This window comes from Prunus persica, chromosome G3 (assembly GCF_000346465.2).
Source record: "Prunus persica cultivar Lovell chromosome G3, Prunus_persica_NCBIv2, whole genome shotgun sequence".
In the NCBI taxonomy this organism is placed as follows: domain Eukaryota; kingdom Viridiplantae; phylum Streptophyta; class Magnoliopsida; order Rosales; family Rosaceae; genus Prunus; species Prunus persica.
Genome location: NC_034011.1, coordinates 3,081,376 through 3,099,504, shown reverse-complemented (window position 1 = coordinate 3,099,504; position 18,129 = coordinate 3,081,376). Strand labels below are relative to the sequence as shown.

The following is an 18,129-nucleotide window of genomic DNA, read 5'->3' as shown; positions in this document are numbered from 1 at the left end:
ATACAATGTGCAAATTTAAAACTACAGAGACAATACCTAAAATTATACAAACCAAATTTGTAATTTATTCTAACAATAATAGAGAATTAATTAATGCAAAATTTTAAATTAGTTAACACCACGACCCAGCCACTAGTGTAGTGGGATAACTTAGAAGGAAAATTGGGGTTTAAATTCCAAGCCGTACAGTCGGCTGTCTCGTAATTTAACCTAAACATCAAGGGCAACTCCTTCAAATCTCAAAATTTCAGGATTTTGAAGTCTTTGAGTGGTAAAACGTTTTCAAAACCCTCTCTTTCACTCTCTCCCTTTTCTCATCGGATGCTCACAAAACCCTAGCCCTGGCTTCTCTCTCCCGCCCTCTGCTACATTAGGGTTTTGATTCCCTATAAATATTGCATTATATAACGTATATTTATCATATAATATTTGGGTTTTTCTATTTTTCCCTTTTTTGTTTTGAATTTTAATTTGGGACGAAGTAGAGTTTAGAGATGGTCTCTGGTTCGCGAATCGAAGGTGGGACTCAGATAATCTCTGCGGGAGTGAGAAAAACCATTCAATCCATCAAAGAAATAGTGCGTAATCACTCCGATATTGATATTTATTGGGCTCTCAAAGAAACCGACATGGATCCTAATGAAACCGCCCAGAAATTGCTGAACCAAGGTATCTGCCTTTGACTCTGTGATGCATAGTTTTGTAGCTCCGTGGCTTTGTGCGGTGGCTTTTTTTGCCATGTTTTGGGTTTTGTTTGTTTTTGTTATTTTTGAGGTTGGTATTTTCCTTATTGAGAGGTTACGTGGTGCTCACTGAGGCTTTTATTTTGCTTTCTACCGAGTTTAAATTGTCAACGGTTTGGGTTATTTTAGTTAAGTATCTAGTTTGTGAGTTGTTTTGTGGAATGTAGAACTAATGTTTGTGTTATTGAGGTTATGCCAGTCTAAAAATTTCATCTTGAGCTCAGTTTCATGAGCCTAATCATTGAACAGTTTAGTTTTCAGGCTGAATTTTAGTGACTGGGAGTGGTAAACCAATAACTTTTTGGAAAGAAGTAGTGGTTTTCAATCTCCTAGGCGTTTATTCCTTCATTATACTAGTATCTCTTTCAGTTGTGATTATTTTCTCATGGAGTTGGTACTTTGCTTTGCTGAAACCCATAGATAGGTCAACTAAGATTTTGATTTTTGGTGGCTTCTAATGTTGCTTTTTGAGAATCTCCTCCCATTAAAAGTTTCTCTTTAGCTTTATTATACGTACATATTTATATGCTTGCATTACACTTTTGAGACTGTTTTGGAAATTGTATTAGTTTTGCTTTATTTTTGTAGAACCTGTCAACACAAATTTTCTTCGTTGATTGTGTTATACCTTTTTTGCTTGCAGTTTTCTTGTACTATATATTAGTGCAGTTTTCTTACTATGATTATTCTCACTTGTTTTTTATTCAGACCCATTTCATTTGGTGAAGAGAAAAAGAGATAAAAGGAAGGAGGTATCCTCTAATGTAAGTTTTGGTTTGGCTTTGAATTATCATTTATTTTCTTTGTGGATCATTCTTTTCCCACCTTTAGCTTTACGTGACATTATATCTTAACATCATACATGTGAACAACTGGACAGTAGTTTCTTGTTCTGTATGAAGATCTTAAGTCTTTTCAAAATAAGGGTGTAATGAGCTTTTTAGACTACCGAGACATGCATGGGTGGTTTTATACTTTTGGTGTTTTGGCTTCCTGAATAATACAAGTCATCAGTCAATAGTGACAGAGACACACTACTGTACCGCTAATCTACTGGTTTTTATTTGACTTATTAAATTCACAGTCTTCTTGGCATAATGATCCCCAGAAATTCAGTAACTAGCGTATGCTCTTATCAAGGAATTTATGTTTTGTGGAATCAATGGCCCACCATAAAAATGCAACCAATTAATCGATTGTGATATGATGAGCCTTGGTAATCAATTAATGAACTCTGGAGTAATTCAACAATGTGTGTTTCAATTCTTCGAGAAACTTCTTGGTGCTCCTAACTGAGCTTGTTAGTGGACTTCACTTGAATTTTAGATAAATTGTAAATGCTTTCGAATGATCACATTGTGCAAAAGTTATCGTTATATGATTTCTCATTTGTAGTTTAATTATTTGGAGAGAGTCATAAAGTTGTAGGACTCCCTAAGTTCTTATTTGCAATTAATATTATTGTAACTTTTTTAATGTTAAATCATTTTAAATTGTTGCAAGGGGAACTTATTATAAAGCAAAAGTTTTACTGCTTTAGTGTATTTGTAGCTTCAGAGTATGGGGCACACGGTTTCTGTGGAGCCAAGAAGACATTTTGAGAGTGCAGGTCAAGGACCGAAATCAAATACATCTGCTGATCGTAATGTTAGAAGAGGAGGTTATGCTCGCAGTGGTGTAACTGGTAATTCATTTATGCCTGAATTTATTTACAATTTTGTTTATATTTCTCCTGCTATATTCTTTTTTACTAATATTTTTTAATTGGTTGCTTTGTTCAACCCTGCTATTTGAGTTCATGTACCTAGTTGGTAAAGAAAGATAAATTCTTGAAATGGCTTTGACCAATACTTTATCGCGTTTGTTATCTGGTGTCAACTGGGTTCATTACATTTAAAAAAATGTGTGCAGTCTTATGCCTCATTGTTCATCAAGAAACATTGTTTTTTTTTCTTCTGGGAAGTTAGTTACTGCTTTGTGGAATTTTGTTGTATTGGTTTCTTGAGTTGCTAATGTGCTCTATTTGGATGTTTTTGTTTAGTGCAACACCTTTTCACCTTTAATGTAAATTTAATTAAGCTATGAATAGGTTTTTTCTATATTTCCTATAAAAAAGTAAGTATTGAAGAATATGGATGCATGATGGATTGGTGGGCTATGTATTGGAACATTGTGTGATTTAACTAATGTAAAACAAGTGGCCCTTTACTTGGCTGAAAGGAAATCTGTATCTAGATTTAGGAAGTCCAGGGTCTATTTTTCTAGGTTTTATGCTTCTTATATTCCCAAAGCGTAAGGGATTGGGGAACCACAAACTATACAGTGACTATGAAGCGCAGCATAAGGTTTTCATGTTGCAAGTGGATCAAGAATCGTTGAGAGTATCTAGTAAGATTACTGAAATAAATGGATTGTGAAGTTTTTTGATAAATGTAGTTTTAGGAATGGCTTAGGAGTTGAAGGAAAGTTTGAGAGAAGCGGAGATAAGGATTAGAGAGCTTCAAGTTAATGATTCGAAACTGGAAAAGACTTGAATAAAAGAGCCTAGTAGCTGGAAGTAGTGATATTAGATGCGTAATAGATACTATATCATATTTCCAAGAGGTAATGATGCGACGAAACTTAAATGCTGTGAAATTAATGAATGCAATTCTGGCTGGAGAGCGTAATACATTTCAACAATCTCAGAGAAACATAATCAGAGATGTGACTAGGAAAACTAGGTACAATACTATAAAAATGGATAACAAATTTGCTGTCTCTTATGCGATGGTAGTTGGTCTCGCCTTGAACAGAGAGCATACAAAAGATTCCCGTACGTTACGGCAGCGGGTCAGTTGAATCTTTCAAAGCTGGAGAAAGTAGTGTTTGTGAAGAGTGACAGATGGGACTATGCTGGTCTGTGAGAAGATGAAATGGCGTGGTTCATGGTACCAATTACAGTGGTCCCTTCGACATTACTGAATAAGAAGTTAATTCTATATTCCTTCCAAAAACAACAAGCATTATTATTTTGTAATAGCAAGCAGGAGGCAATGGGGATTGGCTACTGTGGTAAATGCTTTCTTGACCATCCCTTCTTGCAATTTCTCTCAATATGGAATCCAGTTACAAATGGGATGAATGCTGAGATGTCAGCTATGGAGGGTAATGTGGAGCCTGAACTGTTGATTCTGATAAGCCTTGCTGTATCCCAAGCAGTTGTTGCAGGAAAAGGTGTTTTGTCTTTTGAGGGAAACACTTGATTTCTAATGTTAAATGGGGTGCTTGGGGGATGGTGGGATGGACTCCGTAGGCCCAGAGTTTGTAAGGAAGTTAGAGAGTGAAGCTAGAACTAATTCTGGTTTCAGGTCGAGGACAAGGCCAAGTCACCTTTTTACTGTCAACCTGGTCCCTGTTTCGTCGACTTGTAATTCAAGGGCTTCTTTTGGGGTTCTGTGGCTTTTTAAAAAGATTCTAAAGAAGCTTTAGTATAAATCCAGTGAACAAGTGTTTTGTTAATATCATATAAAAGCTACTTAAATTAAGCAGAAGCACCAGTTGAGTGTTTGGTAAATTCTATAGTTTCGTAAATTTTGTGATAGAAGTGTTGTGGAATTAAACATTACCAAATGAACCGAGCAATCAGGAATGCATGTTGATTGTTTTGGTGTATTATAAAGGTGGGTGTAAATGTCTAATAAAAAACCAAAAGCATCAGTGGCTTTTGAACAGAATCGCCTGATATAATTAAAAAGCACCTATTACAAGTAGAAAGCACCTGGGCAAGAATTTAACAAACACACGCTTATGTGCTTCCTTAAAAGCACAGGCTCCCTGTTTTTGAAAACAATCCCAAAACAACGGCTGATACTACTAATGTTAACTTTATATAGCCATGTTTACTGTGTTGATTTCATTTCGAAAACTTTTTGCATGATGTATTTCCGAAGAATTTTGTTGCAGTGTTGCTGGCTATGTTACTCTCCTCTGTAATGTTCCTTTGAATTACTTGGTGATGATATAATCTTACTAGGTACAGGAATCAGCAGAGAGTTTCGTGTTGTGAGAGACAACAGAGTTAACCGAAATATCAATAGAGAAACCAAGCCTGATTCACCACAATGTACAACATCCACCAATGAGCAAGTGTCAAATATTTCTGGAAAGGGGTATGTTCTGCTATGCTTTTTACCTTGTGTGTCTATTATATGTATACCTATATTTTAGTCTTTGGGATGAATAATCACCCCCATCTTGTTGTATTTTAAAAAACAGTAGCAGCAGTTAGAGTTTTGTTTGATATAGAGATCTCTTGGGTGTATTGTCACACATTGAAAAATAGAAACTGAGATATCAAGAAAAGGAGAACTGGTAGCATTCGAAGTAATGAAATCTTCTCACCTGATGAAGCTTGGCCGTTTAGGATTTGATGTAAGTGGAAATGACAAAGACGATACAGACTTTAGGGATCTTATGGTGGATTTTTTTCCCCCCTCCTTTTTTCTTCTTCTTCTTCTTGCTGGGGCGTAAAATGACACACGGAAGTAAGGAGGGGTATTATTATTTCTTCTTATTGCGGGATAAAATGACATCAGTAAATATGGGTATTTATTACGCAAAGTAGCAACCCAGAGAAAACTGAGAAGGCCTTAAGTTTCAGCAGTTGGTTTGTATTTAGTACTTCAGTTGTTTAAACAAGAATCTTTCCTGCGTTTAATTTTTTAATAGTTTTGAACAATATGTGTTTGTTTTAGCCGTGTAATTAATGTGTTGATTTATGATGATTGTTTCGGCCTGCTGTCAGCCCAACAGGAAGTTCAAGTAGTCAAAAGCCATCTAGCAGACAGAATTCATCTCAAGTATCAAATGGGCAAACTGATCCTCAAATTAGAACCAGTGATGCTAATGCAACTGGTTCTTTAAGAAAAGAGACATTGGTGGAGAAGCGAGTTACTCTTCCAACTGCAGCTTTGCGGGTGCAAGCAGTGAAGCCAAGCAATTCCCAGCCACACTCTGCAGTGGTGGTGTCGAGCAATTCTGTTGTTGGGTTGTATTCTTCTTCCACAGATCCTGTTCATGTGCCATCTCCAGATTCCAGACCATCTGCTTCTGTTGGTGCTATTAAACGGGAAGTTGGTGTTCGGAGGCAATCTTCTGAAAACTCCAATTCATCTGCACCTAGTAGTTCTCTCTCAAATTCACTTTTGGGAAAAGAGGGTTCTACGGAGTCATTTCGACCTTTCACTGGCATCTCTAAAACTGATCAAGTTGGCCAAACCTCTGAATCTGTGATGCCTAGCGTGTCCGTCAGCAGACCATTCTTAAGTAATCAGCACAATGCCAGGCCGCATCAACAACCTGTGGGTCATCAGAAAGGTATGTTTGCTTTAAGAATGGGATAAAAAAATTAGTGAAGTTCCTTTTGAGTATGAATCTGTCTGCACACAATTACTTTAATAGCAGAAATATCTTAAACAAATTATTTGGTTAATTTTTTTTGGAGGTGTGAAAATTAACCTGTTCTATGCCAAAGCTGAAACAATCTGGAAGATGTTGACAGCCAATGCATTGTTACTAGTCAACCAACAGTAGATAAAAATTGTCATAAATAAAAAACCAACAGTAGATAAGGTGGAATTTGCATTGCTATTCTCGTGGGATGAGAGTGGTACATGCTCACATACTTTCTGTGTGCCGTCATATCTATATGTCCCTTTTGAAAACCACTGACTTACCATTGAAGAAAACTTTGCTGTTTACCAAAACAATTTTTTTATTTAACATATTTTGCATTTTTGTTTGTGAAGATTTGTCTTTACTTTTTTCTAACTTAAAATTCTAAAAAGAGTTTTAATCATGTTTCTGGATGTAGCTTCCCAGCCTAATAAGGAATGGAAACCTAAGTCAAGCCAAAAGCCAAGCTCTAATAGCCCTGGAGTCATTGGAACACCAACAAAATCTGTTTCATCTCCTGATAATTCCAAGGTCTCAGAGTCAGAAGCGGCTAAGTTGCAAGATAAGCTTTCGCGAGTAAATGTATATGATAACTCTAATGTCGTCATAGCACAGAATATTAGGGTTCCGGACAGTGATCGTTTTCGGCTAACGTTTGGAAGCTTGGGGACAGAGCTTGATTCAACAGGGAATATGGTTAATGGATTTCAAGCAGGAGGTACAGAGGAGTCAAACGGGGAACCTGCAGGAAGGTAGGTGTTATCTATTTTTTCGGTCCTTATGTAGTAAGCAAGTGTCAAATTTTGGTAAATCTAAAATATGAATATTCTTAAGATCCATTTTCTGAATTGTATCCAACTCTATGGACAGTAAAGTTTTTGAATCAATTCTGCTACAATAAAGAGGGTGCTGATGTAATTTTAAGAATTAATTTATTAATTTACCATCTCCTTGCTGTGTAGCTGTATTTACAATGCTATCTATTTATAAAAAATTTTTTGTTCTTTTTTTATTCACTTGTGAAGTGGAAAACATGTTTTAAGAAAGCAAAATAAGAGTGGTAAGATCTTTGGGTAATTCCCTTCGGCTTATATATGCCACTATTGTGCAGTTTGTCACTATCAGCTCCACAGTCCTGCAGTGATGAGGCTTCTGGCATCAAGCCAGTAGATTTGTTAGATCACCAAGTTAGAAATTCTGGATCTGATTCTCCAGCATCAGGTGCAGTGCCTGAGCGTCAATTGCCTGAGAAAAATGACACCTCAAGTCCTCAAACTTTGGACAATTATGCAGATATTGGTTTGGTTCGAGACACCAGTCCATCCTATGCACCTTCAGATTCACAGCAGCAAGAACAACCAGAGTTAGAAGGTTTTTCGGTGAGTACACTGTTCATACTAGTGCCACCTTTTATATATAAATTTTATTGTCACCTTTCAAATTTTACTGGCCAACCAATTTTCCTGATCTGATGAGTGTTAAGTGTGATTTTTGGTGTTTTCTAAATCTTCGTTGTTTGGTTTGCTGATAGAAGGCCTTAGTTTGAAAGAAGTATATGTGTGTTATAACATTCTCTTTTTTTTTTTTTTTCTTTCAACATAATACTGTCTTTTTTTTACAACATCTTGTGAATGTCCATTCTGACGCTTTGGGTTTGAAGCAGGCGTTCGATCCTCAGACTAGTTATAATATACCTTATTTCAGACCGCATATGGATGAAAGTGTACGGGGACAGGGTCTGCCATCTCCACAGGAGGTAGGTTAAAGTGGTTACTTTATTGTGATATGTACTACAGTTACTGCTACACATTTTAGACACGCCTTTGGACGCATTACAATTGCTGCTTGATACCTTTGTGATATTGATGAAAGCTCAAGGACAGGGTCTACCATTTCTATGTACATGCCCTACACACTGAACCCTGTTTAAAACACCTGTTTTCCATTTGATACACTAAAACTGCTGCTTGATACCCATTTGTGTGCAAAATCTATTCATGTTTTGTAGGGGACCCTGTAATGAAATATTTGTTTTCCTGGCATTTTTAAAACAATAGTGAAGGGAATATTACCTTTTTCTTCTCCACAACTCATAGCACATCTTTGATAGATGCTATTTTCTATGATTACAGGCATTGAGTTCACATAATGTCAACAGCATCGCTGCATCAACAGTTGCCATGGTTCAACAGCAACCACCCCCTGTGGCACAGATGTACCCACAAGTTCATGTTTCACATTATGCTAATCTTATGCCATACCGCCAATTTCTCTCACCAGTTTATGTTCCACCGATGGCCGTGCCTGGCTATTCTAGCAACCCTGCCTATCCTCACATGTCTAATGGCAACAGCTACTTGCTGATGCCTGGTGGTGGATCCCACCTAAATGCGAACAGCCTCAAGTATGGAGTTCAGCCGTTTAAGCCTGTCCCTGCTGGAAGTCCCACAGGGTACGGGAATTTTACTAATCCTAATGGGTATGCAATCAATGGCCCCGGTGTAGTTGGAGGTGCCTCAGGGCTCGAAGATTCATCTAGAATCAAGTACAAAGATGGCAATCTTTATGTCGCAAATCCACAGGTAAAATTAAACATTTGTTGTAGGGACACAATGAATGCAAAAATTAGAGTACTGTGCATTAAACTATTTGCGTTAAAATAAATTGATTTTAATTGTTGAATAGTATAATTACCTGGGTTGGAATCAATGTTCCATCAATGCCTTACGGAAGAGCTGGAGAGGGTTTGACAATGTCTCATTTGTATTGATTATTGATCACATCAACGCATCTGATCTTAATTATTTTCCTAACATTTGATCTGGCAGGCTGAGACATCAGAGATGTGGATTCAGAACCCAAGGGAGCACCCAGGCCTGCAATCCACTCCATACTACAACGTGCCTGCTCAATCACCTCATGGTGCTTATATGCCATCTCACGCTGCTCATGCTTCCTTCAATGCAGCTGCAGCCCAATCTTCCCACATGCAATTCCCAGGTTTGTACCACCCTCCTCAGCCTGCTGCAATTCCCAATCCACACCATTTGGGTCCTGCTATGGGTGGTAACGTCGGAGTTGGGGTGGCAGCAGCTGCTCCTGGGGCACAGGTTGGTGCATATCAGCAACCCCAACTGAACCATATGAATTGGCAAACCAACTTCTGAACAAAGAACGAACAAAAAAAGTAAAAGGAAAATGTGAATCTAACTCCTTGGTTGTAAGGCCTGAAGTAGAGGTATAGCAGGGTTTTTCTTTGTCAAATCAATATAACCCATAATCTTTTCTTATTTAATGAATCAATGCTTCATGTGGTGTTCCATTTTTCAATTTTCTTCATGTGCCATACATAAGGTCCTATTGATATCAATATTTTCTTATCCTTAAAATAATAAACAATTTGGGGGCTGGAGAAGGGTTCGAACTTGCATGAAACTAATTTTTTCTTTTTTAGATAGTAAAAAATTTGAGGGGTTATAGGTTGAGGAGTTGTACTGTGTGTTCAGTTGTCTACTGAATGCATAAGCCATTTTTGACTCTGGATGTATGTGAAGTGATTTTTGACCGTTGGTGCATGTGAGGCTCACGTACAATGAACGGTCAGAAATTGCCTCTCCTGAAAAAAAGAATGTATTCGAAAGAACAATTCAAAGGAAATCGAATGTAGCTTTCTCTACAGTAAAATAAAAGAAGAGAGAAAAAGGAGAAGGGTGCTTTATTTCCTCTAGAGACATGGGTATGACCTGGGCTTTTGGCAGAAGAAAGAAGGGGAAGAGGTTGGCTTTATTCTCTATCATTCTCCGTTCTATTCTACTAGTGAGAAGGAAAGAGAGAGGCAGCTATCATTCATGCTTTGTGTCATTCCTCTCTTTAAGAGATCTTAGAAATGTTCTCATTACCTCGGGATTGCCAACACAAGTCTTCACTTTTTTTTTTCTTTTTTTGTTATGTCTTTCATGATTCTGCACACATGACACGACAAAGCTATCTACAACCCCACAAGGCTGAAGCTGAAGCTGAAGCCCCACGTTTATAAGTTAGCTAAGCAAATCCAGATGAGCTTTCAGTTTCCCAAGTTGCTGCATCCATTGCCTATGGCCTATGATTTTGCTCATCCAGCCGTTGGGAATTCAGTTGTCTTGTCTACAAGCTTTCTGGCTCAGTTCTCTATAATCTGGTGGTGATATTATCATAATCATTCATAGGTTATCTTCCTCAAAAACTGAATATTTATGTGTGGTTAACCCTATAATAATATTAAAAGTGATATTCCATCATCTGAATTGCGGACTCATTTGATATTGTATTTTAACGGTATGAATCGTTCATTTTTCAAGTTTTTATTCATAAATCATCTTTGAAAAAAATAATTATATAAAAAAACTTAATTGTGATGAAATAAATACACGAAAACAAGGTTTTCAAAGATATAATAACTAGCATTTAATCATAGGTTAAATTAGGTGTGATTTGGATGATTTTTTTACCGAAATACTCTATGCATGAGCACGTTCAAAATAAACGGTCGGATCATTGAAATATAATATATAATGAACTTTACAAAGATACCTTTGGGTTTATTTGAGGAATGCCTCAAAGTTCGTTAAACCCATCAACCATTGGTTGGGGAGATTTCAAAAATCAAATTTGTGGATGTAGTTAATGTTTGTTAGTATAATTAGTTTAGATTTGTAGGTTAGGTACTCTTCTTTATAATTAAATGCCAACGAGGTTTAGTCGAATGAAAAAGGGCATTGATTTGCAGACCAGTGATCTCAAATTCAAATCTTCATGACACCTTGATAGTGTGTGTGAGAAAACCCACCCCCCCCCCCCCCCTTGTAGGGGTGGGCATCTCATCTGAAAAATTCGCCTATCAACCATATTCGAATCGATGGTTTGGTTTGGTAAAATTATTATTATTATTTTTTAATTCTTCCGATTTGATTGGTACTGAAAAATTTGGTTAAAAGACCAAGTAACAGTATCCCTAAATTTGTACCGAACTGATATTTATAATTATACTGATATTTAAATATTAATATACGTGCCAACTTATCAATGGCTAAATATGAAGATTATTAGGCCTCTTTTATGTAGTTTTTGGCTCTTTGAAACTTTGAAACTAATTTCATGGTGTTTTGTAATATTATTTACTATTTTATTATGTATTTTTCATACTCGTTTTTAACTGTAAAATTAATTTCTTTGATTTCGCATTTGGATGAATTAGACTATTGATTTTTTTTAAAAAATCTTTTACATGGATAATTTGGAGTATTTGTTCAATACTAAACCCTAAATCCTAAACAAAAGAGCACTCTACCGTTCCGAACCGACTTGTGCCTATACCTAATTTAGACTATCGCTTGCATTAAAAAAAAATTGCTACATGATTTCGCCAACCAGGTGGGGGTTGACCCAGTGGAAAAACGCCTTGACTTGCAGACCAATAATTTTAGGTTCGAACCCCCATGACACCTTCGCAGTGTGTGTTTGAGAAAACCCCCCTCCCCAATATTGCTTGAATTAAATTTGTTTTTTTATAAAAAAAAACTACATGTTCAGGCTAGCCTTTTTAGGTAATATTCAATTCAGTTTACAACTATAAAATTCTCTCTCGTTTTGTATTTCTCATCACTAAGAAATGAACCAAAGCTTTAGTAACTTCTGCTGGTGGTGGTCATCTCCTCTTTCATACATGCCTTCGCACGCATGCTCCCTTAACCTACCCTTTTTATTTCATTCATGATTCTTTTTTCCTTTCGGGATATAATTGATTCCGAACTTATTAGGTTTTGAAGTTGAGATATTTTCTAACATTAGAAGAGAAATATCACTACACCAAGAGTTAATTGATTTATACGTTAACTTTTTAAAATGAAAATAAAGTTGTGTACACATTTTGCATAAAGATATTGTGTTTCTATAGTTAAAATGATTTCATTCCGCGATTTAAGATCTAGCTGCTACGAATAAGAGAAAATTAAATTGGAGGTTTGCAATGACAGTTTTGAGATCATGCACATTGAATATCAGTACATAACATAACACATAATTAACTAGGACCCATTTGTTAAAGAAAGATCAAACCCTAAGTATAGCTAAGGATTTGAATGATGAGCAATAGTGCAGGCGAGGCATTTTTATATAGTTGTGTTGTGTGTTGTTTATGCAGTTGTGAGTTGTAAATATATGGTAGCCTTGGCTTTACAATATGATGATTGAGATGGGGGCAAAGCAATCTATGGTTTTAGTAGGAGCTACTCGCTATGAGTTGGGTGACCCATGCAAGGTTGAAAAGAAAGATTGAGAAGAATGATGTAAAAGCATGGACCAAATTAATTTACAAATTTCAACCATCCTTTCCAAGTACGCAGGATGGTGGTGTAGTGTTGAGGTGTTAGCATCATTCTTTTTTAAAAGATTTATGGTTGATGATAAATAATGAAAAATAGGGGGTAAATGGAAAAAACAAAGAAAAATGAAGTCGTTTTTTTGGTGGGGTCAAAGTTAAGAAGAAGGAGGGGGTTTTTCACACATATTGCAAAGTGTAATGAGAGTTCGAACCTAAGATCATTAGTGTGTAAATTAAAGTTTTTTTTTCACAAAGCTAAGACCCCATTAGCGAAAAATGAAATCGTTTGATGTGATCAATTTTTCACATCTGTTGTGGATCCACCGTAACACCACTTTGGGGTACATAAGTTGGTGTTGCATGTATAAGACCAAAATATCAAATCAAGGAATATATGGTCCTATTCTGAGTGCGTATAAATATGTGTAGTTCAAATTAATTGATGTGCTATCATACAATAAGCATAAATGTTTAAATCACCATATACAACGCTTTTGTGTTAATATGTCACCAAACAAATTGAATCTTTTACTTTCCAAATCCGAAAATTAGGTTTTCATCACGTACTTCTAATCTTTAAGGACCAGAAGGTGCTACTAGTTCATAAACCATTTTGATTAAGAAAATTCTTTTTTTATTATGAGAATTCATATTTGAAGTCTTGAGTGTGGGGATTAATGTTCTACCTCAATAGTTACAGAAGTTTAGACGTAAAAATTCAGACAATCGTTTTGATTTGAAATATGGGTTTTCACTAATCATCCACCACTTAGTACCATATATGTCCTTGGACATGTCTAATTAATCGATTTAATTGGATTAGATGGTAGTGGAAACTGAAATATACATCCACCAAGGGTATTGTCTTCATACGTTCTTGAGTGGGTGGGGATGATGGTGGTGGGAATGTGCGGTACAGATTGAACTTTTTCTAGGTTAGGCCATGTCAATGTTACATTCAATTGGTTTTTGGGTCCCCAAATTGGTCATTCCATGACCTGAATGGAATCTTCTTGCTTCATACTTCTCACATCAACCCTATGCCCGTGACATGAAATGAAAGGAATCTCAATCCTTTTTCATAATAAGCCTAGCTATTCTGTATTATATACCTAGCAGTAGACCACAGGGGCATGTACCAACCACCTACATTTGATGAAGAATTTGGAAGCTCAAAGTCCTTTTTATTTTTTTATTTTTTTTATAAACAAGGGATATTTTACTTTAATCTAATTTAAACTATCGGAGAGAGAGGATTCAACACGCTCTATATCTATACATGCACTAGTGCAAGTGGGACTTATAACAACAAAGATTTAAGTTGAGAGACGATTTTCGCTTTCCTCATTGTTAAACAACTAAATAATTTGATAGTCAGATTTCTATATATAGCTTGGAGTGTAAATCTTTACCCACCATTTTCTTTTTGTTCATGTGTATGTTTAAACTCGATAGCCACCCCCACCGCATTAGTTGATTAATATGTCAACTTTTGGCATATGAAATGGGATTTCATGGCTGCAAAGCATGATTAATATGGGCAAAGTAGTAGGGTTTTGTGGATTATAAATATACACGAAGTAGAGAATACAATGATGGGGAATTTTCTTGAGCTTGAAGCCTTGAAGGGAATACATGTGTGAGGAAAGGGAGGGGAAGGGAAGGGAAGAAGAGCCAACGGCACACGCACATTGCTTTTGGGAGGCCTTTTTGTTTGTTTAGTGTGTATTAGCTTAATCTTACTTTTTCTCTCTTTTTTCTATCTAAACATTCTCTCTTTGTCCTAATCCTTTGATAGATTAATCAAATCACTTCTAGCTAAGCTCACTTACTTATTCGTTTTGGTGTCTTCTAATTAGATCTCTATCTCTAGCTCACCACTCTCTGGCCGAAAAGTTTAGAGCCACGAGTGCAATCATTGTACAAATTAGCACTACCCACTAAGAACATGCAACATGCTCTCTCTCTCTCTCTCTCTCTCTCTCTCTTAAAAACACATTTTGGCTAATAATAAATCAAAATACTTATAAGGGTTTTTCTTTTCTGCCATGAGACTTTATATTGAATGCAGTTACAACTGTTAAATCCGGCGAGTTCATTCTACTTTATCAGATGAATGGTGTTGTCATACAATATGAATTCATGTTGAACACCCAACTTCTAATCGGTACTTGGGGTTATAAAATTGTTCTGATCAATATATCATTTCAACTTTCAACATAACTAAAAGTTACATACATTCATGAATATATATATATATATATAGTTCTTCTCTTATATGGATATACATACATTATTATCGTGCGGATTCTATTGTAAACAGGCATGAAAGCAAAGAAGAATGGTATAAAATATATAGCGTCCGCATGATAATAATGTCCGAATATCCGCATAGGATAATTTCTATTTATTGGTACAATATGGAAATGTTGGGACCAATAATATACAGCAGGTAGTTGGTAATAATCGATTTGATTTGTTTACCAAAAAGTACAGAAATTTGTCAACGGAAGCCATTAATTTTAACAACTTGGTCGTTTTATTTATGGGCTTTGAGGTGATCGTCGTCATATAAGTCTTAGCCATGGCAGAAGTGAGGCCGCATTAGTTGACTGTCCAAGGCTGACTGAAGCATGCAAAAACAGCTAGGGCAAGGCCAATAATTCTCCATCTCTACTCTATTTCTTAATCATACAACTGTTCACGCCCAATTCCCACCTTCCAAACCCATCATCATCTTCCTCTAATGTTTTTTATGTATTTAAAAAAATGTAAGAAAATCAAAAGTGTACAGAGAGAAGCCTCGAGGCCATCCAAAGGCAAGAGAATCTCAGCGCCAAGCAGAATCTGCACATAAGGGAGGATGTGAATGGGAATCCTGAATGGAATGACCTAAATCCGCAATCTTTTATTACAAAGTTAAAGAACTCCAAAGCCTTTTGAATTTTGTTGGAAAATTTTGAATATTGGTGTGAACTTGTTTGGTAAGTAGGAAAACCTCTACTCCCCATCTCCCTTAATTTTTTATTATAATTATTTGTAATTATAGTGAATTGACAAAAATGCCCTTAAATTAAAAGGGATTACAACAGTTTACAAAGTTCAGGTGGTAAAAAATAAAAATAAAAAGTTTAGGTGCTAATGGCGCACATGTCTAAAAGTTTCGGGTGATATTTATGCTTTATACAAATCGAAAAATTAAAAGCAATTAAAGAGGGAGCTTAATTAATGAATAAAAAGGTGTGTAGTAACGTTAGTATCAACATCTTGTGTTTATGTCCTACACTAGACATTAATCAATACTTAATATCCCTTTATTTTCTTTAAAGCTTTAAAGCAAATCTTGGGGTCACCTCAACTGAATATTTGAGAGCAGCGAGGCGAGGCAAAGCAGAAGAAGAAGTAGAAGCCAATCCAATAATGGCAGAAATTATGAGAATCCCTTTTTAATTTAATTAATCAAATAAATAATATACCACGTCATCATTGTCAAGGCTGGACCCCACTCCAGCTTGGACTCTGCATGCTCGCCCTTTCGCTCCTCTACTCTTATAAGACCGTGTGAAAAAAAAAAGAACCCCCACTCTCTCTCTCTCTCCCTGTCCTATCTCTCATCAGTCTACTTTGCTTTGTGCTCTCTGTTTTCTCTGTTCGAACAGGCGTGGCCTCTGGTTTTCATTACTCTCTCTCTTTCCCTCTCTCTCTCTAACCCATCAAAAACCCATCAAAGCCCATGCCTTCTTTTCTTTGTTTCTTTCTTCTTTAGCCTCACACACAGAGACACAGTGATGAGAGAGCAAAAGCAGAGCAAAGTTAGAGTCTTTGTCTTCAAAATGTCCTTCCCATAATCATCTTTGGCCTTACCATATTCTATTTCTCTCTCTCTCTCTCTCTATCTCTCTCTCTCAATTTACAGCAGACAAAACAGAGAGACCTCCATAATTGAATATCATTGAAAACCCAGTACAACTGTTTCCCAATTTCGTACTTGTACAAGTATAAAACCAGACAAAAATGGAGAAGTGGGATATCAAAACACTGCAAAAAAACCGAGAAGCTCGAAGCAACCGACATAGTAGAGAAAACCCATCTTTCTCCTCCACTCTCCTCGACACCATTTACCGTTCGATCGACGAACCCAACACCGGTGAAGGAGTTTCAAGAAGAGAAGAGCAACAACACCTTATCTTCTACAAAGAAACCACGAAGAAAAAACAGAGCACCACCGCTGCTGCTGCTGCTGCTACTACTACCAGTGGCCGCCATGGCCTCTTCAAAGAAGACCGGGAACATGAAATTATGAGCCTCCGAAGAGCCTGCTTGATCGAAAAGTGGATGGAGAAGAAAGCGACTGATAAGTCCTTACCTGTTCGACGAAATTCCATGGCGGATTTTGACACGAAAAAGTCGAGCTACAATCGTAATGAGTTCCTTTTGAATTCGAGCTCCAGCTCTTCGGACTCGAGCTGCGGTGGTGGGTTTTCTTCATCCGAGTCAGAGTCCATGTACGGATCAAAATCGAGGTCGTCGTCGTCATGCTACAGCATGCACAGGCCTAAGCCAATTCGAACCAGCATTTCATCCGAGAAGGTTCAATTTGAGCAGAGAAATCACCATAATTCACAGAAGACAAAGCACGAGAACAGTTTTGTGAAGACGAAATCGAAAGCGTTGAAGATTTACGGCGATTTGAAGAAGGTGAGGCAGCCAATTTCGCCGGGTGGCCGGCTCGCGAGTTTTCTCAACTCTCTGTTTAATGCAGGGCATGTGAAGAAGTCGAAAATTGATGGTTTGGGTGTGGAGAGAAAACCATCATACGATTTGGGTGCGGAGAGAAAATCATCCTCAAAATCTGGACAACAGGGGCATTCAAACTCGAGCAGCACTTGTTCCTCAGCCTCTTCTTTTTCGAGGTCTTGTCTGCGAAAAACGCCTCTTTCGAGAAGCGAGCTGAGTGGCATCGGCAGCAACAATGGAGATGTCGCAAAAAGGTCAGTGAGGTTCTGCCCTGTGAGTGTGATTGTGGACGAGGACTGTCAGCCATGCGGGCAGAAGACTCTGCATGAAGCAGAGCCGGGTTTAATGGCGGCGGAGAAAGCCGCGAAACCTCCAACAATTGAAGATATTAGGTTTGAGTGCTGTGTAATGGAGGTTGATGACGACGACGAACACCGTCGGAGAGTTGAGCAAGTTGCTAGAGATTACTTATTGTTGAAGAATTATCAGAAGAAGAATGTTGAAGAAGAAGATGATGACGCAGAGAGTTATGCAAGCTCTGATCTGTTTGAGTTGGATACTGCCGGGGTTGAAGAAAGGTACCGTGAAGAATTGCCGGTGTATGAGACTACCTTTTTCGACAGAAATCGAGCCATTTCTAATCGTTTGATTTTGTAATTTCTAGTAGAAGGAGAAAAAAAAAGAAAAAAAAAAGAGTTGGCGAGAATTTTATTAGCTATTTTTTTCTTTTTTTGAGTAAATGGTTTGGGGGTTTACATCAGAAAATAATATTAATTAATTTCTATTATCTCTTGGCTTTTTCTATTTTCCGTTTTGCTGCATATGTAGTAAATGATGTTTGAGCAATTGCATAAA

General features: G+C 37.0%; 2 protein-coding genes across 7 annotated transcripts; both read left to right on the top strand.

The window, feature by feature from the left end:
• Positions 145-9,510, top strand: LOC18782117. 6 transcript variants are annotated; one of them, XM_020559569.1, is made up of 10 exons: positions 145-669; positions 1,452-1,507; positions 2,295-2,427; positions 4,765-4,894; positions 5,530-6,101; positions 6,598-6,931; positions 7,291-7,558; positions 7,843-7,935; positions 8,312-8,761; positions 9,008-9,510. In XM_020559569.1, the coding sequence occupies exons 1-10, from the start codon at positions 495-497 to the stop codon at positions 9,344-9,346; spliced, it is 2,550 nt and encodes an 849-aa protein (XP_020415158.1). In that variant the 5' UTR covers positions 145-494; the 3' UTR covers positions 9,347-9,510. The 6 variants fall into 6 exon arrangements, with proteins under 6 accessions (XP_020415158.1, XP_020415156.1, XP_020415157.1 ...); XM_020559567.1 differs by having other exon boundaries at positions 148-669; positions 7,840-7,935; XM_020559568.1 differs by having other exon boundaries at positions 230-669; positions 2,301-2,427; positions 4,759-4,894; positions 7,840-7,935.
• On the top strand, positions 15,901-18,061 carry LOC18782743 (protein BIG GRAIN 1-like A). Its single transcript, XM_020558830.1, has one exon. It carries the CDS (start codon positions 16,552-16,554, stop codon positions 17,929-17,931), a length of 1,380 nt encoding a protein of 459 aa, XP_020414419.1. The 5' UTR covers positions 15,901-16,551; the 3' UTR covers positions 17,932-18,061.